The following is a 12,901-nucleotide window of genomic DNA, read 5'->3' on the forward strand; positions in this document are numbered from 1 at the left end:
TGGATGCCTGTGTGGAGTTTGCACTTTCACCTAGTGTCTGCAGGGATTTCCTCCGGGGGCTCCAGTTTCCTCTTAGTCCAAAGATGCGTAGGCAAGGTGAATTGGACATGCTAAATTGCCCCTCAAGCTGTCGTTCAAAGGGTTGGTGCAGACTCGATGGTTCAAATGGCCTCTTTCTGTATTGTAGGGATTCTATGAATCCGTGCCCCATCACCACAAGCATAGAGACTTAACTTGATCATGCTGTTGCTTGCTATGCAAGTAGTCATGTGTTGTCAGCTTGGTACGTCTCTTTTTTCCTAAAGAGATTGGCTGGTGAGGTTGGTCCCCTGGCTTGCTAACGGTGGAGCGAAGAATATGCTCGGCTACGAGGTTGCAGATTGTGGTTGAATACAATTCAATAAAAGGTTGAAAAGGAAGAAAAGCTAAAGTGGCAGGGTTATTTTCACTTGGGGGAAAGTGGCACCAGGGACTAAAAAGTGATATACATTTCAGGGGGCACATGGGGGTGTCATGCACACGGTAGAATCTGAATCGCAAACTCAATAACTGGAAAGTTCAGAATGGAGAGACATTTAAATAGTCCATTCCCTCTGTTCCAATCTCAAAATGCCATCATAGTTTAACTACTGTGGGAATATTCCCTGGATTTAAAACCAAACAACATTCAACTGGAGTTAATTTCTTTATTGAGCCAGTCAGGTTAATGTACAAAAAACAATTAGTATCAAAGCCAAAGACAGGTCATAATGCTCATCTCAAAATTGCGCTTGTAAAAAATATGAAAAAAATCTCCACTCCAAAGAAGTCGGTTTTAATTTCCCATCGTGCAGCTGAATGCATTATCCAAACTTCTATTGCAGTTAATATTCCACAGTCTGGTTTAGCTGGAGATCTTGACAGGGATCTTCCAGCAGAAGATAAGGTTTTTAGTGTCATCCATCAGCTCCCATTTAACCACCAATTCAACCTGGTAAAAGATGGGGAAAGGTGTGGAGGATTAAGAGAACAAGTACAAAATCTTGCCACATCCATTGAAAACCAATTAATTAATTTAAAATCTGAGATGCTAATCATTGAATTCTCAAGTACCAGGCTGAATGTGCCAAAGGCCTCAATTCAAATGCAATCAGAAATTACACCCCACTCGTGTACAAATTGGCCAGGTGCATTTAAAACTATTCTAAAACTAAATGGTGAAGGTGCTGAAGGTTGCCCAAGTCCCGAGGTAGCGATATTCGGCGTGTCGGAAGACTGGGAGTCCAGGGGGTGAATGAGGACAACATTTTGGCCTTAGCCTCCCTGGTAGCCCAGAGGCAGATTACGTTGGAGTGGAGGGGGATGCCGAAGACTGGGAGAGCGACCGCGCGGAATTCCTTAGGCTGGAAAAAGCAAGTTCACCTTGAGGGGGTCAGTGGAGAGGTTAAAAGCAAATTCCATTCCCTAGCCACCAACTCTCCACTCCTCTTCCTGGCAACTATCTAGGGCTTAATCAGTCGATTCATAAGCTTGATGTCATATGTTACCCCGAGATAAGTGTCCAACCACACAGCTTCATCGTTATTATTTCCATCTCGAACATCACCAACTTCAACCTTGCCACAACTGATGCAGAAACCCTCAAGCAATCATTTGCTACTTTTAGACACGATTATCCCAAATGACTGGCCTCCCACATTCTAGTCTCTATAAACTTGACATAATTGAAAACGTTGCTGCCAGCATCCCAACTCCGATAAAGTTATATTTCTATGTATGTTCCAGTAACCTCACCCAAGGTGTTTTGCAGGAGCATTATAAAACAAAGTATGACACCGAGCCATATGGTGAGATATTCAGTCATACGACAAAAAGCATGGTCAAAGAATTAGGTCTGAAAAGAGGAAACAAAGTAGAGTCAGAGTGTCGGGAAAGAATTCCAGAACTTGGGGCTTATGCAACCCACCCACTCAGCCTGTCCAAATTCTGCTGAAGCATCTCTGCACCCTCCTCACAGCTCATCCTCCCACCCAACTTGGTGTTGTCTGCAAATTTGGAGATAATGCATTTAGTTCCTCGTTCAAATCATTAATATACGTGAACAGTTGGGGTCCTCGCACAGATCCCTGCGGTACCCCACTAATCCTGCCTGTCAATCAGAAAAAGATCAATTTGGAAGGGTAGAAGATTGTAGTTTAGTCAGGCAGCATGGTCGGCACGAGCTTGGAGGGCCAAAAGGCCTGTTCCTGTGCAGTACTTTTCTTTGCTCTTTGTTGTGTTATTCCAACTTTTTGCTTCCTATCTGCGAACCAGCTTTCTATCCATCTCAAGGCACTTCCCCGTAGTCCCATGCGCTTTAACTTTACTAACCTGCTATGCAAGACCTTGTCGAAAGCCTTCTGAAAGTCTAAATAAACCTACCTTGGAACAATTTAAATTGAGAATGCACAAGAGGCCAGATTTATGAGCGCATATATTCAGCTGCCTGGGCCTCAGGCTTTGAAATTTCATCACCAAGCCTCTTTCCTCTGTTAAGATTCTCTTTAGACAAGCGACACGGTGGTGCAGTGGTTAGCACTGCTGCATCACGGCACCAAGGACCCAGGTTCAATCCCAGTCTGTGTGGAACTTGCACACTTTCCCCCCCTCCCCCTCCAGTGTCTGTGTGTATCTCATCTCCCCACATCCCAAAGGGCAAGTGGATCGGCCACACTAAATTGGCCCTTAAAAAAAAAAAATGATGCTCTTTGACCGAACTCTTGGTCATGGGGCGGAACAGTAGTTATCACTGCTGCCTCACAGCACCAGGGATCAGGGTTCAATTCGACCTTGGGTGGCTGTGTAGTTTGCACTTTCTCCCTGTATGTGCGTGGGTTTCCTCCGGGTGCACTGGTTTCCTCCCACAGTCCAAAGATGTGCAGGTTAGGTGGATTGGCCATGACAAATTACTCCACAAGTGAGAAGATGTGCAGGTTAGGTGGGGTCCCGGGTAGTGGGTCCATGTACGCTGCTCTCGGACGCTCGATGCAGGCCCGGTGGACTGAATGGCCTTCTACACTGTGTGAATTCCACATACCTCAACATTTCATGTGGCTCGGCGTTAAATTTAATTTGATAATTCCCTGTAAAGCACAAAGCTGCTATAGAAGTCCCCATTAATCTGCAATCCAGATCTGGTGCCGACAAATCACAAGCTCCAGTTGCCTGACCTGCTACATCCTGGTTGTGGAATTAGAATTTCCTTGGCTTTCAACAAATTTTATTTCCTTTGCATTTTGATCAGGTGTGTTTTACTTCAGTGGTAGGGAAATTACTGGAGAGAATTCTTCGAGACAGGATCTACTCCCATTTGGAAGCAAATGGACGTGTTAGTGAGAGGCAGCATGGTTTTGTGATGAGGAGGTTGTGTCTCCCTAACTTGAGAAGAGTTTTTCGAGGAGGTCACTAAGATGATTGATGCAGGTAGGGCAGTGGATGTTGTCTATATGGACTTCAGCAAGGCCTTTGACAAGGTCTCTAATGGTAGACTAGTACAAAAAGGTGAAGTCACACAGGATCAGGGGTGAGCTGGCAAGGTGGATACAGAACTGGCTAGGTCATAGAAGGCAGAGAGTAGCAATGGAAGGATGCTTTTCGGATTGGAGGGCTGTGACCAGTGGTGTTCCACAGGGATCAGTGCTGGGACCTTTGCTGTTTGTAGTATATATAAATGATTTGGAGGAAAATGTAACTGGTCTGATTAGTAAGTTTGCAGACGACACAAAGGTTGGTGGAATTGCGGATAGCGATGAGGACTGTCAGAGGATACAGCAGGATTTAGATTGTTTGGAGACTTGGGCAGAGAGATGGCAGATGGAGTTTAATCCGGACAAATGTGAGGTAATGCATTTTGGAAGGTCTAATGCAGGTAGGGAATATACAGTGAATGGTAGAACCCTCAAGACTATTGAAAGTCAGAGATCTAGGAGTACAGGTCCACAGGTCACTGAAAGGGGCAACACAGGTGGAGAAGGTAGTCAAGAAGGCATACGGCATGCTTGCCTTCATTGGCCGGGGCATTGAGTATAAGAATTGGCAAGTCATGTTGCAGCTGCATAGAACCTTAGTTAGGCCACACTTGGAGTAGTGTTCAATTCTGGTCTCCACACTACCAGAAGGATGTGGAGGCTTTAGAGAGGGTGCAGAAGAGATTTACCAGAATGTTGCCTGGTATGGAGGGCATTAGCTTGGAGGAGCGGTTGAGTAAACTTGGTTTGTTCCCACTGGTTGAGGGGCAACCTGATAGAGGTCTACAAAATTATGAGGGGCATAGACAGAGTGGATAGTCAAAGGCTTTTCCCCAGGGTAGAGGGGTCAATTACTAGGGGGCATAGGTTTAAGGTGAGAGGGGCAAGGTTTAGAGTAGATGTACGAGGCAATTTTTTTATTTTTATTTTTTTTAAATACACACAGGGTAGTGGGTGCCTGGAACACACTACCGGAGGAGGTGGTGGAAGCAGGGACGATAGTGACATTTAAGGGGCATCTGGACAAATACATGAATAGGATGGGAATACATACGGACCCAGGAAGTGTAGAAGATTGTAGTTTAGTCAGGCAGTATGGTCGGCACGGGCTTGGAGGGCCGAAGGGCCTGTTCCTGTGCTGTACATTTCTTTGTTCCTGCCCTTGTCAAGATCTACCCGGCCCAAGTAGTTGACAAGATTACGTCAACAGGTAGGAATAACGTAAACTTGGAGGTCAAAAATAACAGCTAGTAAAAGAACGTAAAGACGACCAGTGGGGAATAGCTACAAAAGAGCTCGAACAAGCCACTCCTAGCAGGACTCCAGGTTGAAGGGTTGGTGCAGAGGTGTTTCAAAGGCATTTTCCACCTCCATAGCAACCAATTAAAAAGGTTGGATATCCTATCCTCTTCAACAAGACTCTTCTTGGGTCAGTAGTGCCCACTCATGGTTTAGTGTTTTAGGAAACTTCTTCCTTACACTTCAGTATAGCTGCTGATTTCACGATGGAATCATGTGGCTTGTTTCTGCTAACCCTGTCCTGTTCAAAAATCTTAAAAACACCAGAAAGCACCACAACTCAGTGACATATTGCCCACACTGAATTCATTAAGAGCTGGAAGAGTAACGGTGATACTCAAAACACAGCTTTTGTTAGGTCCTCCAGTTCCTTGAAAAATGGTAAACATCATTGTCGTCACTTTCTAGGACAAACATTCCAATTGAACAATGTGTCACAGATACCCTCGTTGGGATCTCGACAAACAAATCTCTGTACCAAATGGCTACATTTATTCCCACAACAAATGAACTCGTTTGATCTGCAAATCATTTCACCCTCTTTTCAACAAATAGGCCACAGAATGAACAAGTACAAGGGATGTTATTGTTTCATAAAGATACTTACTGATGGGTATTCACTCTTTATTGGTAATGAATTGATGTAGCTATACTTCTGCATCTTCTTGATGGGGCACTGAATCCCAGATTTGCATCCATCAGTGTTAGGAATATGAAAGGGAATTGGAATTCCAGCTAGGATACCATAAACCTCAGCCTGACTTGTCTGACTCGAAGTTGCTGAAAGAAGACACATTAAACAGTTAGCCCACTTTAAAAAAAAGTGTTACAGCCAACAAGGGTTGCAGAGTGATGCTTCAGAGCTTCACAGCATCAGCAGCAAGCGAATAGGAAACTGAGTATCCCGTTAAAATCAACATTAAGGCTGTGCTGACTACCAATAGTTGGGCGACACAGTGGTCAGCACTGCTGCCTTACAGTACGAGGGTCCTGGATTTGATGCTGACCTTGGGTGACTGTGGAGTTTGCACGTTCTCCCATTGTCTGCATGGGTTTCCTCTGGGTGCTCTGCTTTCTTCCCACAGTCCAAAGATGTGCAGGTTAGGTGGATTGGCCATGCTAAATTGCCCCTTGGGGTGGGGTTACTGGAATAGGACGGGGGATTGGGCTTAGGTAGTGTGGTCATTTAAAGGGTCGATGCTACGGGCCGAACGGCTTCCTTCTGCACTGTCAGGATTCTATGCTTCTATGAACCAGACTATGGGATCATACATGCAATTCCATCCTTCACCACTTGGGATGAGGGAAAAAGGAAGAAACGGGAGGACTCAAGTCTGCTCTGCCGTTGCTGGCACTATGAAATAATCTACAAAAAGCCTTTTAGAAACTTTGGTCAGATCTTCCTTGCATGCTCTATTCTAAAATCAAATAAGTGTATCCAAATTGTTGTTTTTGGAGAACTCCTCCATATTTTATGGATTTCTTTCTGCTGGAAGCTGTGTTGCAACTTTCAACAGGAGTTATGATCACCTCAAACTCACTTCAGTTAGCACTAGCACAGCAAGGGGAGCCTCCCATCAGCCGGAGCCTCCCATCAGCCGGAGCTGTATTGAAACACCATTTGAGAGATGAAAAAGAACAAGACGAAAGGGCGTTAATGCAATTCTCCATCTGACCCCTCTAATGACAGTGATCTATATTACATTGTATTCAAAGTGGTAATCTAACAATATCAGTGCCAACAGTGGGTACCTGCAGTTGGTTCACCTCTGGTTTGGCTAATTCTCAAGATCACAAAATCTTATAAACAAATGATGGAAAGACAGAATCAGAACAGGTGACGTCACAAAATAAACAGAAACTGTTGACCTTGCCCATACTCAATGTCCCCCAATTGCTGCATAACAATTCAATATCTGGAATCAATGGTTTCATGAGGACAGTCTTGAACTGTTTTTTAAAAAATCAGTTCCTACCCAAGTCCCCATTTCTGTACCGCCATTCATTATGTCCTACATCACCACCACGCCCAGTGTTGTGAAAAAGTCCTTGAACCTCTCCATATTAAATTCTACCCAGTGTCATGCAGCCATTTGAAACACTGACAAGGTCTTTCCTCAACTGCTTTACCATATTCTGCTATATCCACAGTTTGGTTCCAGTTGGAAATCTAGCGTTATTTTGGGGCAACATGGTAGCATAGTGGTTAGCACAGTTGCTTCACAGCTCCAAGATCCCAGGTTCCATTCCCGGCTTGGGTCACTGTCTGTGCAGAGTCTGCACGTTCTCCCCGTGTCTGCATGGGTTTCCTCCGGGTGCTCCAGTTTCCTCCCACAGTCCAAAGATGTGCAGGTTAGGTGGATTGGCCATGATAAATTGCCCTTAGTCTCCAAGAAGGTGGGGTGGGGTTACTGGGTTAAAGGGATAGGGTGGGGGCTTTTGGGGCATGCTCTTTCCAAGAGCCAGTGCAGTGGGGTGGGGTTACAGGGATAGGGTGGGGGTATGTGCTTTAGGGGCATGCTCTTTCCAAGAACCGGCGCGACTTGATGGGCCGAATGACCTCCTTCTGCACTGTATGTTCTATATTGGATTTCCGATCCAGGTCATTACGGTCATCAAAACCAACGCTGGGGCCAATTACTGTTCCAGTTGGTATAACACATTAGCCCTTTATTTCTCGCCTCCAAGCATTCCTAGAATAGCCTCCATTCCCAGCCCGAGCAGCAAGAGGATTTTCTCAGTCTAGCTCTCCCTACGCTGTTGATATTTTAACATTGGAGGTTTTTGTATTCTGGAGGTTCCAGTCAGAGGTTCCTATATTCTTTCCTCTCCCATTTCCCACAGGATTTCTGCATCTTCTTCTGTTACTTAGGCCCAACTCTTTGGAGTGAAGGAGAATGAGAGGCGACTTCATAGGAGGTTTATAAAGATGTTGAGAGGGATAGATAGAGTGGACGTTCAGAGACTATTTCCTCGGGTGGATGTAAGCTGTTACAAGGGGGCATAACTATAAGGTTCGGGGTGGGAGATATAGGAGGGATGTCAGAGGTAGGTTCTTTACTCGGAGAGTGGTTAGGGTGTGGAATGGACTGCCTGCTGTGATAGTGGAGTCGGACACTTTAGAAACTTTCAAGCGGTTATTGGATAGGCACATGAAGCACCCCAGAATGACGGAGTGGGATAGCTTGACCTTGGTTTCGGACAAATCGCGGCACAACATCGAGGGCCAAAGGGCCTGTTCTGTGCTGTACTGTTCTGTGCTGTACTGTTCTATGTTACTTTACCAATCCACTTCCAGCGACCTTCCCTCTGAATATTAAATGCTCACTTTTCTTTCATACTCTTAATTTTTGTCAAAGACTAAATTTTGTTTCTCAGTATCACATTTTCTGGCTGTGCAGTTTGGTATTTATCTAATCCTGATACTTGGCCGGTTTGGTGTTCAGATCTCTATTTGAATAGAAGTTACCGAATGAGAAATGCAGCACACAAATCCAGCAAATTGTGTAAACTTTATAGAATTGGCCGTGTAACAATTGGAAAATGTTAAAGTAGTGTGAAAATGTAATGGTCCCACCTGAACAATTTGCACAGTTTTTTTTTTTTGTTCTTTTCAGATTTGCATTATAGCCACTTACTGCTGGTAAAGGTGATGTTCACATTGTAGGTTTGTCCTTTATGAAGAACACAAGGCAGAGAGGGGCATGGCGTTATATCCACTATAATGTGTTCTGCTTTAGAACCTGCAATAGTAATGGTGAGTTATTATCACTTCTCAGTTAACTACACAAATAAATCAGCCAGACCTTGATGCAGTAAAAGGAATAACTGCATCTAGAATCCTAGACCACAAGATCATACCAGTACAAAAGAGGCTCTTCGGCCCATCAAGCCTGCACCAAAAAAACACTACTCTGAACCTACACTAATCCCACTTCCCAGCACTAGGCCCATGGCCTTGAATGTTATGACAACATCCAAGTACTTAAAAAAAAAAATTGAGGTTTCCTGCCTCAACTATCCTCCCACCTGCAAAACTAAATGTGCATAATAATCGAATAAACTAAGTGTTTTAATTCATTCTTCTCGTTCCACTTACACCACATTTACCCTCTCTCCCACCCATGCCCCCCTCCCCCACATCTGTCACAGCTTACCCTCTGATTTTAGTTTCTCTGCTGTTTGGCCTTTCACACCTTTTATTCTCTCTGGGGACTTCATTAGCACTCTTTTCCCTTGGTTTCTGTGGCTATGACTAATCTTTCATTCCCTCACCCTACCAGTATAAATATCCCCCACTTTCTATGTCATTTAGCTTTGACAAAGGGTCATCTGGACGGAGCAAAAGCTCTTTCCGCTCCTTACAGATGCTGCCAGGCCTGCTGAGATTATTGAGCATTTTCTCTTTTGGTTTCAAATTCCAGCATCTGCAGTAATTTGCTTTCATCCAGAAGGAGCCTGGGTTTCAAAGCCCAGAGAATATATCCACACCGAGTGATTGTAGCCTGGCCAGCCTCCTCACTAAGTGCGGGTAAAACCCTGAAGCTCAGCTGTGAGTCTGAATCATACTTTGTTGAGAGAATTGTGAATAAAATTACATTAAACCGTAAACCGGTTTTGTCTTTTTGTTCAAAGGGCAACTGGGTAGAATTTTTGATTATACACTGGCCAAAGTATCAGAGATTTTACAGATACAAAAAGACTCTCCAATAGCTGCACCGCAAGCAGTTTCAAAATTACACCAATAGCAGCTTTGGAAACGATGGTTGAACCTTGTGAAGCTGGAAGCAGGGTGACACAGTGGTTAGCATTGCTGCCTCACAGCTCCCTGGTTCAATTCTGGCCTCTGTGTGGAGTCTGCACGTTCTCCCAGTGTCTGCGTGTGTTTCCTCCAGGTGCTCTGGTTTCCTCCCACAGTCCAAAAATGTGCAGGTTAGGTGGATTGGCCATGCTAAATTGTCCCTTATTTATTTAGTGTCCAAAAGGTTACGTCAGGTTACTGGGTTAGGGTGGAGACATGGGCCCTCTTTCCAAGGGCTGGTACGACTCGATGGGCCGAACGGCCTCCTTCGGCACAGTAAATTGTAAGTAACTAAGTTTAGCAGAGATGCAATGCGCTGTTTACTGTATCCACTTGCATAAAAGCTTGACCAAAGTAACCCGCTAAAAGCTGCACACTTTTTTCAGATATTCAGGAACCACTAGACTGTGACAGGAAACAGTACTTGACATAAAATATTTCATAGCGGTGTTAGGTCATTATACTTGCTGGAATGCAAAGATAATTAGTGTTTTAATCCTTAGTGGGGTTCATGAGCCCCACACAGTACAAACCATCAACTTACGGGATGGAAGGCTGCTGCCACCACCAATAGATCCTTAATGTGATTTTAATAATCTGACAGTAGGAGATATGGACTGGATAAACATCATGAGCGAAGTGACTGCTAACAAGTTTTTTTTACTTGCATGGTGTAAAACATGCAATGCATGTGGCTAAAACAATGTTACCACAGACTTGCGCAAAATTAGCCTTGGATTTCTATGGAGAATACGGATCTGCAGGAAGAACAGGAAATAAATTCCTGAAGCTCTCCAGTCACGAGGACAGCAGAAATGTAGAGTGGTGAAAGGGGAGTGTGCAAAATTGTGGAGGGGAAAATAGTTAAGATGATAAAGATCATTTTAGGAAGTGATTCTACTTTGAGACAGCAGACTTTGCAGCAATAACGTTGAGTGCTAGATGGTTTGACATAGTGTGAACAGTACTTTCAAACGGTGGGCCACGTATGGATTCATTCTACTTTTAAGAAAATTGACTGAGCTCCCGAGAATTAAGGTCACCTTGGGTGATAGAAGGTCGGTGGAGTGCTAGCGGTAATTAATGATAATAACTGCAGTTTCCTGGAGTTTGTCCGAAGATCTTCAAGGAATCGCCTTTAATCTATTTCCTATTTTGTATTACTCGGGAGATTCTGTAGGCAGCATAGAAAGGCAAAAGACCTATGCACTTTTAGAGCTCAAATTCACCTCAAAGTTCGAAATCAAAAATTACAATCTGGACTATACTGCCCAAAATAAAATTGCATACAGTACATTTCACTCCATAGTTGTCATGGACTGGAAGCTTTCTGTAAAGAAAAGTAGGAAGAGAGACAAGAAAAAGAAACCAAAACAAGACTATAATAAGATTTAGATTTTACTTGCATACATGTGTTTCAGCAAGCCTTTGTAGCCCTTGGGAGACTTTGCACAATACATTACAGCAAACAAAAGACTGTTGTAACCTTGCTCTGTGTAACACAGGAAACAAACTGGAAATGAAAATCACTTGTCACAAGTAGGCTTCAAATGAAGTTACTGCGAAAAGTATATAGTTGCCACATTCCGGCACCTGTTCGGTGAGGCTGGTATGGGAATTGAACCATGCTGCTGGCCTGTCTTGGTCGGCTTTAAAAGCCAGCTACTTAAACCAGCCCCTAACAAACATCAACAGAAAGCACTTTTTAAAGAAATGACAGCCATCCAAAAGGGCTCCCACTTAATTGTATTGCTTTTAAGCGTCATCTCTACTCATTTGGCAAGTGAGATAAAAATGCTGGAAATCTGAAAAAAACAGGAACAAACTCCTTCACCCAAAGTGCAGTGAGAATATGGAACTTGTTATCACAGGGAGTGGCCAGGACAAATGGTATAGACGTATTAAAGGGAAGTTATGTATGTGAGGAAGAGGGAACAAGAATGTCCACTGCTAAAAGTCAAGTAGAGGGGTGCATGAAATGGAGCATGACAGGGAATGGCAGACAGGTGGACTGAAATTATCTTTTTCCACTACTGCAAATTCTCATGACTTCAGACATTTTAAAAAAAAAAACTTTCGAGCAAACAGACAAGCTTGGATTTTAAATGCAACTCAATAATTCCCAAGCATTTTCACATTTTCAGCTGTTTATTCACACCGGTCAGCTGAGGTTTGGCACAGCCACCCAGAAACATTTCACAACAGTGGTTTGTTAGTACTGCTGCCTCACAGCACCCAGGTTCGATTGCCACCTCAGCCGACTGCGTGGAGCCTGGTGTCTGAGTGGGTTCCCCCCTGGCTGCCTCAAACAGTCCAAAAGATGCTCAAGTGAGATGATTTGGCCATGATTGATGCGCAGAGTTACAGGGATAGGCAGAGGAGTGCACTCTAGGTAGGGCACTCTTTCGGAGGGCTGGTGGTGCCTCGATGGGCTGAATGGCCTCCTTCTGCACTGTAGAGATTCTATGAAACCCACACATTGTTGGAAAACAATACTCTGCCTGAAGACACTCAATTCTCAGGGCACAAAACAATAGCGAATGGCCACTGGCAGCAACAAGAGCTCACATGAACATGAGTCAGACCATCACGCCACACTCCCAATTAATTAGCCTATCCCAGTCAGCTCGAAGAAAGGTTAAGGGAAGCCAATGAGTATTTCAGTCCAGTCGAATGTCTCCGACCTAAACCCTTCAGGGCCCATCATGTTGTCTTTAAAAGGTTGACGCAGAAAAACACAACCTGATTTTGACAGAAAGTTGTACAAAGCTCAGTGAGCAGGCGAGCGTGGGGAAAGGAATTAAATCCGTTGTCAGACATATAAAAAGGTCTATGTGAGGGGGCGCACACCCACCCAAATCACTCACCGCAGTCCACAAACTTCACGGGATCAGCCTCACACAGGGCGCCCAGGGCCAGGAGAGCCGCCATTAACCAGCACACAGCCACCATCCCGCTAACACCGCCTGAACCAGAGGCCACTCAGCCACAAGCGACCTTTATATAGGTTGGGCCCTCACATGATTCACTCCCCGCCCAACCTCCAGGGAACCAAACTCCGCCCAGCCTCCCCCGGCCGGGATGCACCCACGGTCCCGTGTCGCCTATCACGAAGCCCGCCATCAGCAATGGCGCCTTCCTCCACCCTGTCAATCAGCGGCTCGGCGCGTCACCGAGGCCCGCCCACTGTCAATCAGCGGCTCGGCGCGTCACCGGGTCCCGCCCACTGTCAATCAGCGGCTCCGCGCGTCATCGGGGCCCGCCCCCTGTCACTCAGTGCCTCGGCGCATCACCGGGCCCGCCCCCTGTCAATCAG

The 12,901-nt window shown here is 45.0% G+C and overlaps 1 protein-coding gene across 1 annotated transcript; it reads right to left on the reverse strand.

Annotated features, from left to right (window-relative positions):
- Positions 1–672: 672 nt before the first annotated feature.
- LOC140404724 (NPC intracellular cholesterol transporter 2-like) lies at positions 673–12,624 on the reverse strand. Its single transcript, XM_072493408.1, has 4 exons — positions 12,453–12,624; positions 8,423–8,527; positions 5,392–5,564; positions 673–970 (listed from the first exon to the last, which is right to left on the reverse strand). The coding sequence occupies exons 1-4, from the start codon at positions 12,535–12,537 to the stop codon at positions 884–886; spliced, it is 450 nt and encodes a 149-aa protein (XP_072349509.1). The 5' UTR covers positions 12,538–12,624; the 3' UTR covers positions 673–883.
- Positions 12,625–12,901: the final 277 nt, after the last annotated feature.

This window comes from Scyliorhinus torazame, chromosome 2 (assembly GCF_047496885.1).
Source record: "Scyliorhinus torazame isolate Kashiwa2021f chromosome 2, sScyTor2.1, whole genome shotgun sequence".
NCBI lineage: Eukaryota > Metazoa > Chordata > Chondrichthyes > Carcharhiniformes > Scyliorhinidae > Scyliorhinus > Scyliorhinus torazame.

Excerpts from the sequence above, each read along its gene's own strand:
- LOC140404724 (XM_072493408.1), bottom strand. The coding sequence starts at position 12,537 with ATGGTGGCTGTGTGCTGGTTAATGGCGGCTCTCCTGGCCCTGGGCGCC. Across the intron at positions 8,528-12,452 it reads CGTGAAGTTTGTGGACTGCG|GTTCTAAAGCAGAACACATT; the intron begins GTGAGTGATTTG and ends TTACTATTGCAG. Across the intron at positions 971-5,391 it reads TAAAGAGTGAATACCCATCA|GTTGAATTGGTGGTTAAATG; the intron begins GTAAGTATCTTT and ends ATCTTTTACCAG.